Source organism: Anomalospiza imberbis, chromosome 1 (assembly GCF_031753505.1).
Source record: "Anomalospiza imberbis isolate Cuckoo-Finch-1a 21T00152 chromosome 1, ASM3175350v1, whole genome shotgun sequence".
NCBI lineage: Eukaryota > Metazoa > Chordata > Aves > Passeriformes > Viduidae > Anomalospiza > Anomalospiza imberbis.
The window spans coordinates 89,093,249-89,113,493 of NC_089681.1; the positions used below are offsets into that span (position 1 = coordinate 89,093,249).

At 42.6% G+C, this 20,245-nt stretch overlaps 2 protein-coding genes across 4 annotated transcripts in view; one reads left to right on the forward strand and one right to left on the reverse strand.

Moving 5' to 3' along the window:
- The window catches only part of NUP153 (nucleoporin 153), a 44,226-nt gene extending 36,211 nt beyond the window's left edge, over positions 1–8,015 (forward strand). For all 3 annotated transcript variants that reach the window (XM_068190008.1, XM_068182479.1, XM_068197690.1), the window contains 5 exons: positions 462–1,304; positions 1,886–2,245; positions 3,875–4,147; positions 6,229–6,388; positions 6,850–8,015. In XM_068190008.1, coding sequence (XP_068046109.1) covers positions 462–1,304; positions 1,886–2,245; positions 3,875–4,147; positions 6,229–6,388; positions 6,850–6,934 — 1,721 coding nt within the window. In that variant the 3' untranslated portion in view covers positions 6,935–8,015. The remainder of the gene's footprint in view (positions 1–461; positions 1,305–1,885; positions 2,246–3,874; positions 4,148–6,228; positions 6,389–6,849) is intronic.
- Positions 8,016–10,129: 2,114 nt separating this feature from the next.
- Positions 10,130–19,642, reverse strand: FAM8A1 (family with sequence similarity 8 member A1). Its single transcript, XM_068178163.1, has 5 exons — positions 18,853–19,642; positions 14,340–14,460; positions 11,953–12,076; positions 11,590–11,729; positions 10,130–11,273 (listed from the first exon to the last, which is right to left on the reverse strand). The coding sequence occupies exons 1-5, from the start codon at positions 19,625–19,627 to the stop codon at positions 11,129–11,131; spliced, it is 1,305 nt and encodes a 434-aa protein (XP_068034264.1). The 5' UTR covers positions 19,628–19,642; the 3' UTR covers positions 10,130–11,128.
- Positions 19,643–20,245: the final 603 nt, after the last annotated feature.

Sequence of the window (20,245 nt, forward strand, 5' to 3'; positions counted from 1 at the left end):
TTTTTTTTTTTAAGTACAGTGATTTTTTGAGTATGGCAAAATTGTCCATTTGTTGTTTAGGAATATTGCTTAAATAAGATTATGTGCGTATGTTTCCACACACATTCTCCAGAAAAGGATTGGGTTTTTTAGAGGAAAGCTTGTTTCAGTGACATAGTTGTTTGTTTCAAGCCCTTATGTGTGTTCTTCATTTGGAGTTTAGACTAAAGCCACGGTCATTCAGAGAGCTCAGCAGTGTGCCTTTCCAAGCCAGGTGCTGCACAGAAGAGCACCATTGCAAAAAGATATGTGTAGAGAGGAAGTGTGGAGTTTCCTTACTTGTCTGTGTGTGTGAAGGGGGTGTTTTGTTGAACAGTTTTGACTCTGGGAAAAGCTCAAGGCTAGAATCACAGCCATGTAGCTAAAGCCTGCATGTATTACGTCATATATTGCAAACCTGACATTGTTGCTTATTTCTGCAGGTTCTGGTACTGCTACTGTGTCTACAAATGCTGCAATGCCATCATTTACGTTCGGTGTCCCGTCATTGTCCTCTGAATCTTCTCAAACATTAGGTAGTACAGGAAATTTTAAATTTGGAGAACAAAGTAGCTTTAAGTTCGGCATTGCATCCGAATCTGCATCATCTAACACTGTGACTGGAGGATTTAAGTTTCCTACTGGTTCAGGGAACTTCAAATTCGGAGTTTCTTCCTCAGACTCTAAATCAGAAGACAGCAAAAAAGAAAGTAAAAGTAACAGTTTTACCTTTGGACTTCCATCTACAAGCAGTCAGGCTCCTTCAACATTTCAGTTTGGAACGACAAGTCTGGGACAGCAGGAAAAGAAAGAGGAACCAGTTTTGGGAGGTTTTGGTTTTGCTACAAATTCTACTTCTTCCGTAGGTACTAATGAGAATAAAACTGGAGTCGGTGGCTTCACTTTTGGAACTGTGGCAGAAAAGGATGCAGCATCACCTGCTTTGCCATTTAAGAAGACAGATGAGAAAAAGGATGAAACTGTTTCAACAAAGGGAGGCTTCCCTTTTGGCAGTGTGGAGTCTGCACCAGCCTCACAGTTTGTTTTGGGAAGGGCAGAAGAGAAGCAGGACCCTGTCACTTCTGCTGCTCCATTAGCATTTGGAAAGAAAGCTGACAATGAAGACTTAAAGGCACAGCCTATCTTTTCATCTGGGACAGCTGAGCATACCAAAGAAGAGAGCACAGCAAAACCTGTATTCAATTTTAGTTTTGGTAAACCATCGGAAAAGGAAAGTGAGCAGGCAAAGGCACCTTTTGCCTTTGGAACACCAACTAGTACTTGCGGTAAACAGAGCATCTTTTGCCTTCACTTCTCTGCTAGTGTCTATCAAATAATACCTCTGAGGCTGTACTAGACAGCATCTACAGGATTGATATACTACCTGCAGCCTGTCTTTAGTTCGAGTGGTTGATGTGTAGGCAATATGTGGCAATTTTTTTTGTAGATTTCAGTGAATTTTAATACTATGTTTAGACCAAAAAAAAATGCCACACCTTAAGGAACCTGTATTACTGCTTGTGTAAGCACAGAAGTTGTACTGTCTTAGTAGTAGCAGCTCAGTTGGTGATAAAATCTGTAATATGGTGCAGTGTAGAGGCCTCATACTAGTGTTGTCTTTTATAGTGAAAGGGAAGAAGATAGGGAGTATCTTCTTTCCATCTACTTGCAGCTGTGCTGCAGTTTCTCTGCTGCTATAAAGGTGCAAAAATCACTTCACAGATATTGCACAGTTTTGTAACCTTTAATTTGTTGAAAGTTTGCAGTGGAGGATCAAAGTTTTTCAGTGATGGTTGCTGTGTGAAAAGTTCTAGGTTGTTAAACTCCATTTGTCTGACTTAGTAGTAACTGTGTTTCTTCCTTTCAGATCAAGGAGCATCCTTCAGCTTCTTGAGCTCCAGTTCCTCCAGCGCAGTGGTACCCACCACTTCAGCCAACAGCAGCAGCGTGTTTGGCAGCACCCTCTCTTCCTCAAACCCTCAGCCAGTTCCCACTCCCTTTGTGTTTGGACAACCCAGCAACACTGTGACCAGCTCTGTTTTTGGCAATCCTGCAGAATCTGCAACATCTCAGTCATTTGGCTTCTCTCAAGAGAGCAAACCAGCAACCACATCTTCCAGCACCGGCTCAACTCTTACTCCATTTCTCTTTCGTTCAGGAGAGAGCAGTACCAATGCAGCAAATTCAGGATTTACTTTTGGAGCCACAACTACATCAAATTCAACAGGTCTGTTTTAAATAGCTGCTCTTCTCATTTTCTCATTTTTGCCATTTGTAGTGGACTAAGGAGATACTGTTCCATGAATATTTTACTTTGGAAAACATGCAGGGTAAATGCATAGAAGTAGAGAAAAATACCGAGGATTGATGTTCAGCAATGTTAATTTGGGCTCATTTTTCTTCAGTGTGGGAAATACAATTTAGGAATGAAGTGGCACCACAGTTGTTTTACGTAAAGGATAAGCCTTTACTGGATTTCAGTTTGTACAGGAGCTTTTCACCATGAGAATGATAATTTCTTTCTTCAGTCACTGTTAGTCCAGTGTTTACACTTAGAAGTCAAGGAATTACAACTTTCCTGCTTTTGCGCTCCTATACCTAAAACTCTGAATTCTTGGAAATAATGTCAAGCTTTGCCAAGTCCTTCCCTCACAAGTATCTATACATGGAGTACCTCACTATGCAATTAATGCTGCTTAAGGGTTGGTTTCTACTAAGGAGCATGGCCAATGCATGTTAATTTTCTAGGAATTTAGAGAAGACAGCAGTAAGGCAGAGTTTCTTCATATTTTATGTTTGTTACTCCACTGCCTGAATTGCATGTACAAATGCATGATTCAAGATTAAATACACCAAATTATCTGTATTCCTGTGAGCCATGCAGGATGTTGGAAATAAGATTGAATCTGTAAGGGACTTACTCTAGTTTGATCCAGACAGCCTAACTTTCTCAGTCACAAAAGTTTAATTTGCACATTTTTTTGTGGATCAGAAACAGATAAAGCAGTCCTGAATTACAACAACCAACAGATCAATTTGAACTGCTTACAAATCAGTAGCTTTTGGTGTAATTTTGTAAGTGACACCATATTTCAAACATCTTCACAAATTCAGAAACTTAAGTTTTACCATGTATCTCATCTTGGAAAGAAAGTCAGCCATTCCAAGTAATGGTGCAATTAGAGGGTATTTCCTGTTGCATGAGCATTAGTAATGCTATTTAAAATGCTCCTTTGGCATAGCAGATCTGCCATGTACTTTCAGAGTCACTGTTCAGGTGTGTTTCATTATTTCTGCTGGCCATGCAGCTCAACCATTGGGCTGGTTCTTTGTTGATGATAGGTAGAGAATTACTCTGCTAAACTAAGATTTTGAGATTACTGCAAGGTTGATACGGCCTCCAGAAGTTGATAATGGTAAACACTTAAACAGGGAGGGGTGAAGTTGTTGAAAAGAAAAGATACATGTTCTCCTAGTCCTAATAAATCAGGAGCTTTATTTTGCATGTCTGAAAAATCCACTTTGAATTAATATTCCATGTGTGTGGTGGAAACAGCTTTTAGTAAATGCAGATTAAAACACACTGTAGGAATCTATCTGCACAACATGAAGAGGCAACCAGTGCGTTTGAGATTTAATTTTGTCTGACTCTCTCATAAACACAGTGTTTCTCATGTTGCTTAAAAGAAAAGATGCAATTCCTCTTGTGGCTGAGGTAGTGTCTGTTTTATATATTCACACAATTAGTTTGAAATTAAGATGAGTATTCAGCTACCAGTCCTGAGGCTTTTTCTGGATTCATTCTTGAGGGTGGGAGTGAAGGGGCCCATACTGACATCCCTCTCTGTCCCCCAAGGGTCATCGTCTTCGTTTCTGTTTGGCTCTGGGCCTCCAGCGCCTGCTGCTGGCCCGGCTTTTGGTGCCAGTCAGTTACCAGCATTTGGCCCAAGCCCAGGCTCCGGCCAGCAAAGCGCTCCAAGCTTTGGATCGCTGTCGACAACGTTGTTTTCTGCTGGCTCTCAGCCTGCTCCCTCTGCCTTCGGCTCGGTGACAAGCAGCACTCAGCCCTCTGTGTTCGGACAGCAGGCAGCCCATCAGCCAGCTTTTGGCTCTGGTACCCCCAGTGCTGGTGAGTGCCAACCATCCTCTTCCATTTTAAGATTATATATATTTTATTGTATTTTTCATGAAGTGCACCATGAATTATATGGAGAAGGACAACTTCAGCCTTGTGCATGTATTTAAATATAGGAATTGCTCTCCATAAAAATAATGGGTATAGGGCTGTCATTTATGTCCCAGTCCTGACTGTGGCGACACAATGTGCCACAGGTATCCAGCTTCACAGTATGCCTTCTCCACAAGAGAGTTAGCAGACATGGAGGTTGCAATTCTACAACTAAATTTTGAGCTTTATTTTCTTTAGAAACCTAATGATTAAAAGGAACTGTTGAAAACCACAGAGTAATCACTGGTAAGATTGTGTAAAACAAATGAGCAGACACAGTGCAAAATTTTTATTTTTTTATTTGATAATTGAATTAATCATCTTATTGTATAAAATATGGTCAGAATTGTTTGGGGTTTTTTTAAGCATTTATGGGTTAAGACTGTATTAAGATAAAGATCTTAATACTAATTTTATACTGATGAAGTATAAAATGCCATGGGAAAGGGGCAGAGAATGAACCTTGTAACTTAAGAAAGACCTGTTCCATAGTAGTAATAAATAAAAAACAAAAACAGTGCCAGAATGTCTATTTGATAGCACATCAAATACTGAAAGGGAAAAGCCTCCTTTTTTCCTCTCAGAAGTTTTATAAAATAGCCTCCATTAAAAGTAGCTGACATTTTTGTACTAATCCATAGATTAGTACAAGCAGATTAGTGCACAACACATTACTCAGTTGATCTTTCATTAATCAGATTGCATTTTAAAGGTAAAGTTCTCTCTGGTTTTTCTGTATTATTTAATAGCTTACTCTGATGATTTGAATGTTTGGGGTTTTTTCAGACAAGGTACTGCTGGCACATTAAAGGAAAAAAGTCCCCAGATCCATTGCATGAACACAGGAAAGTTTACCTGAATATAAATTTACAATTTAAGACTTGATTAATAAACTTCAGTATGCATAGGTATAAATTTCATGGTGGCATGGAAGCTAGCAAACAACTAATTACCAGTGTGCCGGCAGTATTACTTCAAAAATTCCTCAATCTATGTGAATGGATGGATGGCAGAGTCCAGTGGGATGAAGTTTAGTAAGTCCAAGTGCCATGTCCTGCATTTTGGCCACAATAACCTCCTGCAGCGTTATAGGCTGGGGACGGTGTGGCTTGACAGTGCCCAGGCAGAAAGGGACCTGGGGTTGCTGGTCGACAGCCGGCTGAACATGAGCCAGCAGTGTGCCCTGGTGGCCAAGAAGGCCAATGGCATCCTGGCCAGTATCAGGAATAGTGTGGCCAGCAGGACCAGCGAGGACATTCTTCCCCTACCTGTCCCTGGTGAGGCCACACCTTGAGTGCTGTGTCCAGTTCTGGGCCCCTCAGTTTGGGAAGGACGTTGAGATGCTTGAGTGTGTCCAAAGGAGAGCAACGAGGCTGGTGAGGGTCTTGGAACACAAGCCCTGTGAGGAACAACTGAGGGAGCTGGGGGTGTTCAACCTGGAGAAAAGGAGACTCAGAGGTCTCAGACCTTATACCAGACTACAACTCCTTGAAAGGCGGTTGTAGTCAGGTGGGGTTGGTCTCTTTCTCCAGACAGCAACTGACAGAACCAGAGAGAACAGAGTCTCAGGCTGCGTCAAGGGAAATATAGGTTGGATATTAGGATAAAGTTTTTTACAGAAAGATTGATGAAGTACTGGAATGGTCTGCCCGGGGAGGTGGTGGAGTCACCATCCCTGGACGTGTTAATAAAAAGATTTGATGTGGCACTCAGTGCCATGGTTTAGTTGAGGTGTTAGGGCATGAGTTAGACTCGATGATCTTGAAAGTCCTCTCCAACCTACATGGTCTGTGAATTCAGTAAACTGTTCCTGTAGTAATCTAACATTTCTGATGCACCGCCCCCCAACTTTGTCATCTTGAGCAACCTGTAAAAAGAATAATCTTTAAAGATAATGGGGAAGAACATGAGGATTTTGCTGGAAAGTATGAACTCAAATTTCAGCTTTCTTACTTGTTTCTGCTTCCACCCCATCTTCCCAGGTTCTGTATTCCAGTTTGGAAGTAATACTACTAATTTCAGCTTTCCAAATAACCCAGGAGTATTCACTTTTGGTGCAAATCCTCCTGCATCAGCAGCTCCTGCACCACCTTCTGGCACTTCAGGATTTTCGTTCACCCAGCCTCTAACATTTACAGTGGGGTAAGAGACCATATCAGAATTTCCCTTGAGCTTCGGGTAGTATCAGTGGACAGTGTTCAGCCTCTACTGCTGTTAAATCATGAGGTGTTCAGATGAACCTTGGAGTTTGAAACTAAATTTGGCATCCTTCCTTTTATTAGCCTCACTGGCTAACTAAGCACCGCTATCTGTAAAGGAGCCTAGCTGTCAGGAATGTCACACATCAACACATGTGAGATTGTCTTGTTCTTGAAAGGTAGAACCCATATCCAGCCATTATGCTGCTGCTTACCTTCTGAATAAGAGAGATTTAATTGGTTTCTGGAACTCTCTTCCTCCTGTTCGTCAATTGTTGCTTGTTGCCAGCTGGTAACTAGTGAGACAAGACTATGAAACAGTTGTTCTGGAATATCTACTCAGTGCTGCTACTGAATTTTCAGCTACACTGTCCTAAACTCTGAACTACTAATTTCTTTTAATAGGACTAATGGGAAAAATGTTTTCTCTGCCTCTGGACCTTCAGTTGCTGGTCGGAAGATAAAGACTGCAATTAGACGTAGAAAGTAAACGCCTGATCGGTAAAGCATCAAAAACATTGGAAGCAGCTACTATCCTCAGTTGTTCAGCTTCTGCCCTGACTGAATTGTTCGGCTACTATCCTGAAGTGTTCAGCTACTACCCTGAATTGTTCAGTTACTGGGATTGTACCTCATGCTGGCTTGTCGGAAGTCCGATCTGCCTAAAGGAATATAAAACTTGGCTTTCCTGTCTTTCCCTCCCCTCTCCCTGTTACGTTTTTTTTGGTAGCAAGTAAAGTTGGCAACAAGGCTGTTCTCAAGCAAAAGTCTCAAGTTACTTCTTTCACTGACTTGGCATGGTCTGGCTGTAGCCCTGAGTAGAGCCTGCACAGTGAATGGCTTGTCAATACCTCTTCATCCGCACCACTACGTGCGCTCATCTGCGTTTACTGACGCCTCGAAATTGTAATTATATCAGCGAGGGATGCTGTATAGAGTAGAGAATGTTGATAACGAATGATTTCTATGCTGAGTTTGTGCTGGTGTATGTGTGAAGTGAGTGAGTTTGGGTGTATTGTGCACTAAAATTTTCTGATAGGGGAAGACTGATTAAAGGATGATCCATGCTAAGGACTTGTTAGATCTGTAGTTCTTCATTTAATAATTATATGCTATTTCTATATTTTCATTCTTACAGCCCTTTATCACCTGTCTCGCCTTGTTATTTTATTATTAAATGTGTAAATACAATTTTGTTTCTCTATGTACTTTTTTGGCATAACAAATCTGTGAAATTGAAATTTTAATTTTGTGTGTTACAGCCATTTTTGTTTAGTATTGTCTCAGATTTTATGTAAATCCCATTATTCAAAGTTGCCTAAATCCATTTAGAAAATCTTTAAAATTGGGAATTCTTAAAGTAAGTTTATTGGCTTTTCTGATCCATTTTTGTTTGGACCAAAAACCAGTATTGTACAAAGTATTAAGTATATATTTTTATATTTACTGAAATGGACTGTGGTGACTTTGGATAATAAGGAAAAGTTTAATATTAAAGCCATGTTTATTACAGTATAATTAACATGTTAAACCATGGGATAAATGCCATCAATAAAAACTGCGAAATATTACCTGGCAATTTTAACTCTCTGTAAAGGCATCCCCAGCTGTAACTGTATGAGGTGGTTCCCTCAGCCTCAGCAATGCCTCATGCTTTCTTCAACCTCTGCTTTTTTGCATAGATTTTAGAGGATCTTAAATTTAGCAGTCTCCTGTTAGGAAGGAGAGTTTTATTGTAGGCTGAAGCTCGGAGCAGCTTATCAATGTGTCAGCTGACTGCAGTTAATTTTTTGTAGTGCTGTTAAAGAAACCTAACCTAATGTTTTTTAAACATTCACCACTGTTCTACCTGAAGACTGGAAATGAGTAATAGGGGGTGGGGGAGTCGCTTCTGTAGCAGTTACAGGAATTTCTTGGAGAACAGACATTATTCTAGTAAAATCAGAGGAAATGCTTGTTCATCTGGGGACCCACAGCTGAATTTGTACCAAGTCACAGCAGTCTGTCTCTGACTCAGACATGAATTCTTCCCTCAGATAGAAGGGCAGAGACCAGCATCACTGTCAGTGGTGTAAATGTCTTCAGAGGCACTGCTGGGGCCTTGGCTGGCACTTCAGACGTGCATCCCAGCACTGCTCCCCGCTCCTGCAGGTGTTGCTGCTATGAGGTGAAATGCCTTTCAAACACAAGCTGGACATGACAAGAGGGCAAAGGCCAACTGCACTTTAAAGGTGTAGGGCCCCAGTCACTGTTTCTAGAAACAGAAAATGCTCAGCAACTTGACTTTCAAACTACACACTCTCTCTCACTGCTATTCAGGCAGTCAGAGCATGCTACTGTAGCCATGAAAGGATTATATGCAATTACCCATTTCCAGCTGTCCACATGTGAAAAATGCCACAGATTTCCACTTTCTCCCCCTTAGCCCTAAAGCACCTGCCAAGCACTTGTCCTTCAAGCAGAAACAAGCCACATCTGGGATGCAGCTTGCGTAAGAGACAAACTAAAAGCTGGCCAACAGCACAATGTATACGTATTTCCATGGACAGGCTCTGTGTTCTTGCATTGTAATTGTTTTCTTTACCTGTTGTGGTAAGGGTGATATTTTTCTACAGGGTAAGAGATACCTTTCCTTATACCTGAATTGGTAGTAATAAAGTTTTAGCCAACAGAGTTGCTTTTCCCTTCCTCCCTCATCCCCCTCCTTTTGAATCCTAGTTTTTAGGTCACTGCTACAGTAAAGAGAATAAAAGTTCCTGTTGTGAATAGGCAAAACTTACCCTAGAAAGGACTTTTAAGTTGGTTCTGATAGCTTTAGCTTTCATCAGGCTGATTGCCATGCCTGACCTCAGTGCTTAAGTCTTTGAAAGAATGGAGCACAAGTCCTGTCAGGAGCAGCTGAGGGAATTGGGGGTGTTTAGCCTGAAGAAAAGGAGGCTTAGGGGTGATCTTATTCTCTACAACTGCCTGAAAGGGGGTGGGGGGGGAGGTTGGTCTCTCATCCCAGGTAGGAAGTGGTAAATGGCTTCAGGCTGGTGACAGGCGGTTTAGACTGGATGTTGGGGGGGGAAAAAAATCAATGGAAAGAACTGTCAAGTATTGGAAGAGGCTGTCCATGTAAGTAGTAGGATCACCACCCATGCCAGTATTCAAAAAATGTGATTAAGCAAGGGCTCTAAAAACAGCGTTCTAGCCAAGGCAACTTTTTTTTCCTTTACTTCAAAAATAAATATTTAGAAGTAGTTATCTATAAAGTTAATTACCTCATTCTGGATACGTAATGGATGGCAAAACGTCATTCTGTAACTATAAACACAGGTTCTAGTCCTGAATCATCATTCCAAATGAAAACTGAAATGCATGCACAGTACAGGCACACACAGAAGAATACAACTAGTCCAATGAAAATATTGCAGCATATGAACATGTTACTGATTAGGTTATTACAGCTGGAGACGAGCAATAACCAAGCTCTCAAACATTTCTACAGTCAACCAAGCCATTGTGCAAAACTGAAGGCAGGGTGAGAACTTCAGCCACTGAGTGGCATGTTAAGCCTAAGAGAGGAAAAACTGACTGAAGAGTTCCAGACTCCAACTCAAGAGTTCAGTAAAACATTAATATTGCTTACATTAATTTCCTTAGATACTAATAACATGACAATAAATGAATCATCAAAGCGATATAGTCATGCAAAATATTAGGTTTCTTTATTCCGTATTTAAGTTATTCTGAATATACAAACAATTAGAATGATAAAGTGAAAATAACCAGTATTTGTACTTCTGCAGATTTACACCCATAACACATTTCAGTTAATGTTTTCTGCATGCTCCTGAAACACATTGACTTCTGCTCTGCATTATATGTAAGGAATAGACAAGTGCTTTCACTCCAAACAGAAGCAAAAAAGTTACCTTTCATTAGCATGGTCTGTACTGTAGATGGCTCCAGAATTATTTACACACACCAGATCACTAACACTGCAGTGTAACACACCCTTCTCAGAGGAAAAAGCAGCTATTGTTTCACTTCTTCATTAGCTTGGACAAGTGAAGTAAGTGACAGTGCTTGAGATAATCATGCAAAAAAAAATTCACATCAATGTTGTGAAAAAATACTTAAAAGGTGAGGAAATATGATCTGTGAAGCAATAATAAAAGATACTGATAACCACTGCTGATCTCTCTACATACATGGCAATTTTATTAACATCATTTGCCTTGCTGTCTAATACTGCAGGTTTCTTCCCTCTTATCCTTTGACAGGCAACTGCCTTCATTTTCTAGTTATCTGCCAACATCCAAAACTGGACGAGCAGCATTTTTCTTAAGGTGGCATATTCCTAGGGATCGGCTTTCCACAGACTGACAAACAGAACAGCTCCTTTTTGCAGTTAAAGCAGACAGGTTTTGTCTCATTCGTCAGAGGTTAATACTCCTGGATTTAATTTGTATTTTCTCTCCCAAACTTCTTTGGCGTTCTATGAAAACTCCAATACTTTGAAGGTAGTTGCTGGCATCGTACAGGAACCATACATTTTCTTTAGCTTCTGAATCAGTTGCTATTTAATTAGGGCAAAAGGTTCCAACAGACACCTCAATTTCAGTTCTGGGGTAGGTCTTTATTCACCGGGGTTTGGAGGGGATGTTGAGAACCAGTCCGGAAATCTCATTTTTTGGTATCATCTGACTCCATTTCTTCTGACCACAATAGTTCCTGCTACAATATCATAGGCTGTTCTGTTATGCTGGAAAAACAGCAGTGTAATGAACGCAGGAAAAAATGATGCAATAGAAAAATTCTTGATCAAAGCTCGTACTGTGGACCTGAAATCAAAATAGAACATTCAGTGCCTTAGTTTCACTTTTCTGCTTACATTAGTAGTTAACCTCCAAGTTTAGCACCCAAGTTTTGAACAGCACAGAAGTCAAGCTCTAGAGGAGATTTAACCACCTACCCTGAAAAATACTCCCATGTGGCTGAATAATTACCATTTTATTCTTAGATCACAGAATCTGACAATAGCTGTTGCAGTTAGTTATTGCAAAGGTCAACAACCAAGCAACAGTGAATTTCCTTCCAAATCACACTCTCTCGACACTGCTAACCTGAATGCAACGAGACTGAGCCAGGAGCACTTACGTTGTCATACTGACATTAGAAGATGGAATGACTAACACACGGCTGGGTGCAATAAGTACGGAAGTTTCACATGTCACAACTCTCAGTCCAAGCAAGAATTTCCCTGGGGTTGCTCCACCTGCTCCCCAAATACAGATTATCTGTAAAAGAAAGATTATTTTAATTCCACATGCCACCGTGTTGTTGACAAGTCTCCCAAACTTGGTTATCCTCAGAACTATATGAATGTCATAAGCTTCAACATAATCCAAAATGCTGTTAAGAGGATTTACTTTACTGGCCAATGATAACATTATTTTTTAAAACCGTTTCTTCAACAACTCCAACTATTAATTACAGCAGTTAATGTTTATGAGTAGTTACCTCATAAAAGCAGACTAATAACCTGTAGATGAGCGCTACTATCATCATTTTCTGCAAATCTTCCATGGATGTATCTTCATCTATTTCTTCTATGATGTAATGCATGGCAAATTTAGAGATGTCCCTGTACAAAATAAAACTGAACTTTAAAACCATCCTTCTCCCAATACCACTGTTACCCCTTTAATACCAGAATTCACACCCTCCATTCTGTTATTATAAGGTAACAAAAGCTCCTTGCCCTCTCTGATACTAAACAAGCCATTAAAATTCAGAACACTCAGTTTCATTCTGAGTTACTGCTTAGTTTGTTTTGTCTTTTTCCTTAAGAAAAGATCATTCTTTATTACCACTTTTGCACAATGGTGTCCCTGGGTAGTAAGCTGCAGAATTGTTCTGAAAATTCTCACACTTCTTGGGAGGCAGACATATTCTGCACATAATCATCTAACTTGATATACATGGAAAGCATCCAAGTCTCCAAGTATCTTTATACACAAACACTCAAAGGAAGAAGAAAAGGGCACTCTTTACGAATGCAAGAGAGAAGTTGGCAGTCTCCCTAAGGAATCAGGGGAGCCCTATATCCTCCTCTGCATGATCAGGGTTCTCGTCAGGGCTCCTCATTCTCCTTCTTTACAGCTCACCATACTCATCTGGAGGCATCTTGGTATGCAATAGGAGGATTCAAACATAAAGCAATTGAAACCTTATGGTTTTTGGCGTAACAGATCTATGCGTAGCATCCATTTGGAGTTAATGACGTATTTTCGTAAGATAAACTCCACACATGTAACATTCTCATCTGATACCTGGCATGGATATACTCACAACACACTAAGGCAAGAATTTTTCACTCATGCATCTAATTAAGGCTCATATAGAACTGTGCAGAACCACTTTGAAACAGTCCATCTACTATTTGTGCTACTTGCCCTCCTTTTTATTCAGGCTTAAGGACTGAAAAAACCCAAAACAACCCAGGAATTAAAAAGAGTGTAGCACAACTTTCAACAGTGTAGCATTTCCCTTCAATACAGCTTTGGCCTGAAGTGTCTGTCTTGAGCCTGTGAGGACCTATGTTTTCCATGACAATTCAGCCTAACCCCGAGCACACCATGCCTCTCAAGCAGAAAAACCCCCAGAACATTTCTCTGACCTTCCCTCTAAGCAACTGTCTCACAAAACTATTCATATTGAACATGCTGTAAATTACTCTTTCATTACTTTACGGCAGCAATATATATATATATAGTTGTTCCCCATCTTTCCAGTATGAATGACACTCTGTATCATTCTCCACCTACTAAAGGCAAAATGGAAGCACAAGCTGTCACATTACATGAGGTGGGATATGGCCACTAAACAGAAATGAGCGTTTTGCATTTTAATTGCTGCTTATCTGAACAGAACCCAGCTATCATTTACACTGACGTATTTATTGTTTTGGATCTGATCCTCTTCCACACCCCTTTCAAGCTGCAGGTGAAGGTGTCTAGAAGGTGTTATCTGTATATCTGTTATCACTTTACAGTCAGGCAACGTTGGGATGGTTCTTGAGCAGAAAGCCTGCGTTCCAAAATGTGTGTACAGCAGTGGAATTTTTGACTAAACCAAGCTCTCATCTCTTAATCAGACTGAAATATTTGATTACACCAACCCAAAGCAGAATAAGTGAGTTAAGGAGTAAGTTATCTACAGTTAAAGAAGCAGTTAAAAAGGGAAATGTTTGAGGTAAATTACTACATCTGTGTACAAAAATGTGAAATGGCAAATCTTTCAGTCTAATGTATGGTTGACACACACATTGCTTACTTGCACTTTTTAAGAAACCCAATTTACACCCAGTGAAGCCTGCAGTGTGCCAGCATTCCTAGCAACCAGGCTGTATTTTCAAAGTACATACATATCTAATCTGCTTGATCATATTTTTTTTATTTTTGGTGGGGGTTAGCATTGTTTAGGTCAGAAATCTAAAATACAGCATCACAGAAGATGCTATACAGAAAATTAACTTAATTCCAGCCATATCTACTACATTTTAAAGGCTGTTTTAAAAGTTTGTCAATGTTTTTTCTTTGAAAATTATAAAGAACTTTTTAGTAATCTTGCTATTCCCCCCCGCCTCCATAAATGCTCAAGTCTAATCTTTCCTTAGTAGGGAGTTTTTGAGCCTACAGACCAGTACAAATTCTGTGTTTCCATCAGCTGACCCAAAATCAGAATGTATTTACAATGATGTTAGCCTAGTGGTGGCTTTTCCTCAACTGCTGTCAGTTATTTAATTATATCATATGCAAAAACATACCATAAATACAACCTGACACCTCAAAGAGCATGAAAAGCTTAAAGCTGTATTTAAGAAAGCTTTAAATTGTTCAACTTACTTTATTCCACTGAGGTGCATAATACTTAAAATGATGGTTGCCTTTATAAAGAACAGAATAAAAAAGTCCACCATCTCTGCTATGAACCTGTGTGCCAATGAAGGGATAAGGAACTCCCGACCTGCAACAGAAATAGTTCACATTACCCAGATTTTACTGCACTAACACAAAGTTAATACTAACATCTAAAGCACAACCCACATTAACCTCTCTAAAAGAACATGATCAAGAGCTCTGCTCACACGTTCTTTGAGAAAACTTCTAAAAATGTATGCATAAGAAATAATCTGAATTAAGTTGAATTAGACAAAGCTTCTTGAAGACCTTTAACTGTTTCAGAACTGAGTCTCTCATAATTAGGATCACAGGCAAAATCATACCCTGCTAAAGAACTGAAGTACATTGAAAATGCATCAGTTTTTGTGTTCTTTTGTTTAGAGTAATCTCATAGAGAACAGATTTATGTAAATCTGAGAGATAAGATCAAAAAGAAAATCAGACCTACCACAACTTTTTTATCCCTCAGCACCAAGGCTTTTGTGTACCAAGTACCAGTCCTCAGAGTAAAACACAGCCCATTTTAACTCCACTCAACTACAAACAGGAATGGATGAAAACATCAGTCATACTTGACATAAAGATTTCTACACACTACTTATAATAAAACACAACATACTGCTCTACCCCCAGCCAGAAAACGTAACACATTCTCCTATTTAACTGGCCACCTGCAAATGGGCACGAAGTAAGGAGTCGCAAGCTTTTGTTGCTCAGGTGATTTAAGCAGAGAAAACATTAAAGAGTGTCTTAGAAAATTTCCAAGAAATAGTGTTGCAAAATAATTTCATCTGGACCCAGCTACTCCTCTATTTTCCAAAGGACAAACACGACTCTCACATGAAACATGCAATGACTCACATCAAAACTTCACTTAGAAATGCCCTTCTACTACCAGATGGAACTTGTGGCAACAGGGACTGGTTTTGTTACTGTTTCTGAGAACACTTATCCCCACACAGAGTGAGGACAAAAGAGGAAAGAAAACCATCCACTCTCTAGTCTCAAAAATCATCATCAAATTTCATTTAGAATAAGCCTCCCCAGTTCAGCTGCTGAGACTGATGCTGCCAGCCATGGACCCATGAGCTGTGAGAGCCAAGCCAAAAGCCCACAGCACTTTTAAACAGGGTAAGAAGAATCAGGCAGAAATCGGGTAAAAGCCAGCTCTTATTTAACATACCTGGGTTTATACAGCTTCATTTCATACCTGTTGCACTGATCACTCTGCATCCATAGTATCAAGTAGCCTGGTTTTAGGTAGCAGGGGGGCACAAAGATGGCTCCTGTGAGAAGCTGCTGAAGCTTCCCACCATGTCTGACAGAGCCAATAGCTGACGGCTCTAAAGATGTGGCCAAAACTGGGCCACTGAGGGAGGCTGGTAACACCTCTGTGACAACATATTTAAGAAGATAATCAAAACAAACTAATGGGTTTTGCTTCTACTTGGAGAAGAGGAGGAGAGGAGAATATATGAAGCAGAATATACAACATTGCAGCACCAAGGTCAGGGCAGAAGGAGGGGAGGAGGTGCTCCAGGTGCCAGAGCCAAGATCCCTCTGCAGGCCATGGTGAGACCATGGTGAAGCAGCTGTACCCCTGCAGCCCATGGGGATCCACAGGGGATGCACAGATCCACCTACAACCCATCAGGGAAGTGCCCATGCTGGAGGGGGTGGATGCCTGGAGGAGGCTGTGATCCAGTGGGAGACCCAGTGGAGAGGGGGGGTCCCTGCTTCCAGGCTGGAGCAGCCTGTCCTTGGAGGACTGCACCCTGTGGAAAGAGAGACCCACGTTGCAGCAGTTTTGGGAGGACTGTCTGCCTGTGGGGGGAGTTCACATGGCAGCAGTTTTGGCAGGGCTGCCTCTCGTGAGAATGGATCCACACTGGAGAAGTTCACAGAGAACTGTCCCCAGTCTCACAAGGGAAGGACTCCTCTTCCGGAGCAGTGGAAGAAGAAAATCTCGGTGATGAACTGACCAAAACCCCCACACCCTCTCTCCCTGCACTGTCGGTGGGAAGGAGGGAGGGGCTGGGGGTGAAATGGTGTTTTACAGGCTTATTTTACTTCTCATTATCCTCCTCTGATTCTGTTAGTAATAAATTTAATTTTGAAACTAAAGTTGAGCCTGTTTTTCCCTTGAAATATTTCTCCTGGTCCTTATCTCACTCAAGAAGCCTTTGTTAATGTTTTTTTTTTCTTTTTCTCCTCCTTTACCCAGCTGTGGCAGGTGAGCGAGCGACTCTTGTGGGTACCTGGCGTTGGGCCAGTGTCAAACCACGAAACATATAATACTAAAATGGATTCCACTGGCATTGTCAAAGCCTGTCCAAGTTCTCTGTTAAATTCAAATTAGAGATTCTTCAACTAAGGCAGGAGGGAACATAGCCAGTCTCCCAATCCTGGCTTGAGCACACAGCACCAGGTGACAGCTTTCATTTGCTCTGTCAAAAGCAGCACATTTGTTGAAGTTGGTGGCAGAGAGACTGATTTATTAACTATTGAATAAATTAAATTAAATGACCGCCTAAAGAAGAGGCTACATGGGGCTAGGAAAATAAATATTCAAATTATGGTTAACTCCATCACATCAAGAAACTTTGGCAACCCTTAGACTCTGGCAGATTGACATTGCAGTGATTCAAGCTGTTTGTCATATCAGAAATCCACTCTTCTGCCAAGGGTTACTATTTATTCAGCAAGGACAGCCAAATGCAACATCCATCTAATTCAATGTCTAGGATATTGCATCCACATAGTGCTTAAGAGGGGTTTGCACCAGTCAGCCACAATGCAGCTGGGGCCTGGATGCACCTTTTGCCCTACTGTTCCCAGAAGATGAGCAGTAATCTCCTGCAGTAAGGCAGGGAGGGACCAGGCAAGGAAGTGTTTTAAATCATGGTGACTGTCCACAAAGAGCCTGCCACTGCCCAGGGTGCTGTTAAACTTTGCTGCTCTGACACACACCTGCAGGCAGACTGAAGTGGCAGAGGCAGTTAACAATCCCACTTTTTGACATTCCAGTTTGAAATCAGCAACATTAACATAAGCTGTCACTTATTTCAGCTTACGTAAGCACACAGGCTGTAAACTGTATTGGCACAGGGACAGATACATGACCTGCCCTGCCTCGCCGCTGTGTGGGCAGTAATCTACAGCAGGGAAGAAAGAGCCATAATCACTTCAGCTGTTCCAGATATATCCATCTGCAATCTGAAGCCAAAGCATCAGCACAACAGTCTTTGTTTTTGTATCACTGCATCACATACCTAGTCCCCCAAGAAGGCCAAGTGTGTTGCAATAGTATGCAATATGCAGAATAACCATGTTCAGCAGCATGAAATGTTATTCATGCCCTAAATAACCTTTAACATATGGAATTAGCTCCTGATAAACCAGGTAAAATTCCAAGAATCATTTCAGCCTAGCCTTTGTCCAACCCTCCCTTTAATGACTGATAATATCAGCTCATAACCAAGCTATAACAGAATCAGGGCATAATTACAGAAAATACTATTTTGTCTCCTAACCATGTTTAAAAAACATCTGCCTAAACTCATAAGAAAGAAGCAAGCTCAGGCTCCCTTCCTTTGAAAATCAGGAAAAAGGAACAAAATACATCTTCCACACACATATGGCCACTAAGCTTATAAATGATGTCACAGATCATCAATGTCGTACTTTGTCCTGCAGAGAGAAACGAGCTCTGGCTATTTTCCAAAGTCCACCAGCAGTGCTCTCGGCCACAATTTCCTACCATTGCTCACAGTGGTACGAGCATTCAAGGAATGTGACCTAGGCACTCCTCGACTTGTGAGGAGTTGTTGCTGCTCCAAGTTTTACCTCTCATGTGATCAGAGCGAGTTTGCTTTATTCCTGAAAAATATAAACAGAAGGCTGCTGTGCACTGCCTTCAATGTTTACAGCTGCAACAGACGTTTGTTTATCTCGGGTCCCACTGCCTAAGCTTGTTCAATGTCAGCATGTTTTCACTTCTCTGCTTCGATTCGACAAAATGATTTTATTTGAGCACCAAGAGCTCACTAAAACAGGCAAAGTTAGTTTAGATTTCATAACCCAAACGGGCTGCTTATAAAGCTAGATGCACTAAAAGCCTGTAACCAGAAGAATAAGTTCCATTGGAAAAAAAAATCAACTCCTTCCTATGCACGAAAACATCTTTACAAGCTCTGAAGCTGTATATGCAAGTCTATCTCCCCAAACCTGCTAATGCACCAGGTTCTGGATTTACCACCTCGGTATTAGGGCTGTCACCCTGTGTCACAAGGCACAGCCACATAGCCGGGGCCGCAGCCAACGGAAGCGCAGCGACTCCCAACGTCGCACACTCCCGGCTTCCCTCTCCAGATCCCGCTTCCCGGAGCTGCGGCTCTCATCAGGCTCCTCTTCCTCCCCAGGCCCAGGCCCAGCCCCGGCCCCGGCCCCCACTCACCCGCCGGCCGCCCCGTGTCCCTGGAGGCGCCGCTGCCGCTGGTGCCGGCGGCGCTGCCGGAGGCCGCCCTGGGCAGGGGGGACACCGCGCCCGCCGCTCCCGGCCAGGCTGGGGTGGCAGCGGCGGGGGCGCGGGGCCCCGTCCCGGCGGAGGGCGTGTGTGCTGGCGGCGGAGCGAAGAGGTAGAAGGGGCTGTAGTAGGCAGCGGCGGCGGGCGGGGGCGGCTGCGCGGCGGCGGCGAGGAAGGCGGGTGGGCAGCCCTGCCAGCCCAGGTACCCGCAGTACGAGTCCCACAGCCACTGGTGTACGCGCCGCGCGTACTCCGCCGCGCTCAGTGGCTTCGTCCCGCCGCCCTCCGGAGGAGAGCGCGGCGGTGGCGAGGACGCGGCGTTGGCTGCCTCCTCTCCGGCGGCGCTGCCTCCCTCCGCCATCGCCGCCGCCCCAGCGCCAGCCCGGCCGCGCTCCGCCACCTCCTCCATCGCGGCGGCCACTAAGCGTTCACCGCGCGTGCGCCGGAGGCGCGCCTCGCCTCTCCCACTTATCACGGCTGAGTGGGGGGGAAGAGCCTGACGAGGGGAGAAACAGGCTCCCCCCCGCCCCCGCCACGAGATGGTATGGCCGAGCGTGAGGCGGAGGCGGAGGCTGCTGCTGCCGCCGCCCTTGACGTGCGAACGGAGCGGCCTTCGGAGCTCCTCAGGGTGCGCGACTTCTGCGGGTTTATTTTCCTGTACTAATCTTGTGGGGATTTTTTTTCTCCTTCTATCTCCCCTTTTCATCTTTTCCCCTGTCACATATCATGTTCGTCCTCTGAAAAAAAAAAAAAAAAGGAAAAAAAAAACCAAACAAACAAAAACCCACCCAAAACAAAAACAAACAAGCCCCCACAAACAAACCCAAAACCAAGAAACAAAAACCCCCAAAACAAACCCCCCACAATGCACAGAGTCATTTAGGTTGGAAAAGACCTCTGTAATCGAGTCCAACCTATGACTGAATATTACCGTGTCAACTAGACCAGGGCACTGAGTGCCCTCTCCAGGCTTTCCTTAAACACCTCCAGGCACGGTAACCCCACCACCTCCCTGGGCGGCCCATTCCAATGTCTAATCACCCTCTCTGCGAATAAATTATTCCTAATGTCCAACCTGGAACTCTCCGGAGCAGAGGCCGACCCCCACCTGGCTACAGCCTCCTTTCAGGGAGTTAGGGAGAGCGATAAGGTCCCCCCGAGCCTCTTCCACGCCAAACACCCTCAGCTCCCTCAGCCGCTCCTCATAGCACTTGATCCCCTCAATGCTGAACAAAGAGCCAGCAGCAAGTTTAAACACAGTTCTTCTAACTTTTAGTCTTTAAGGTTTCTGTGTTCTGTTAAGCATCTCAACCAGACCAAGAGT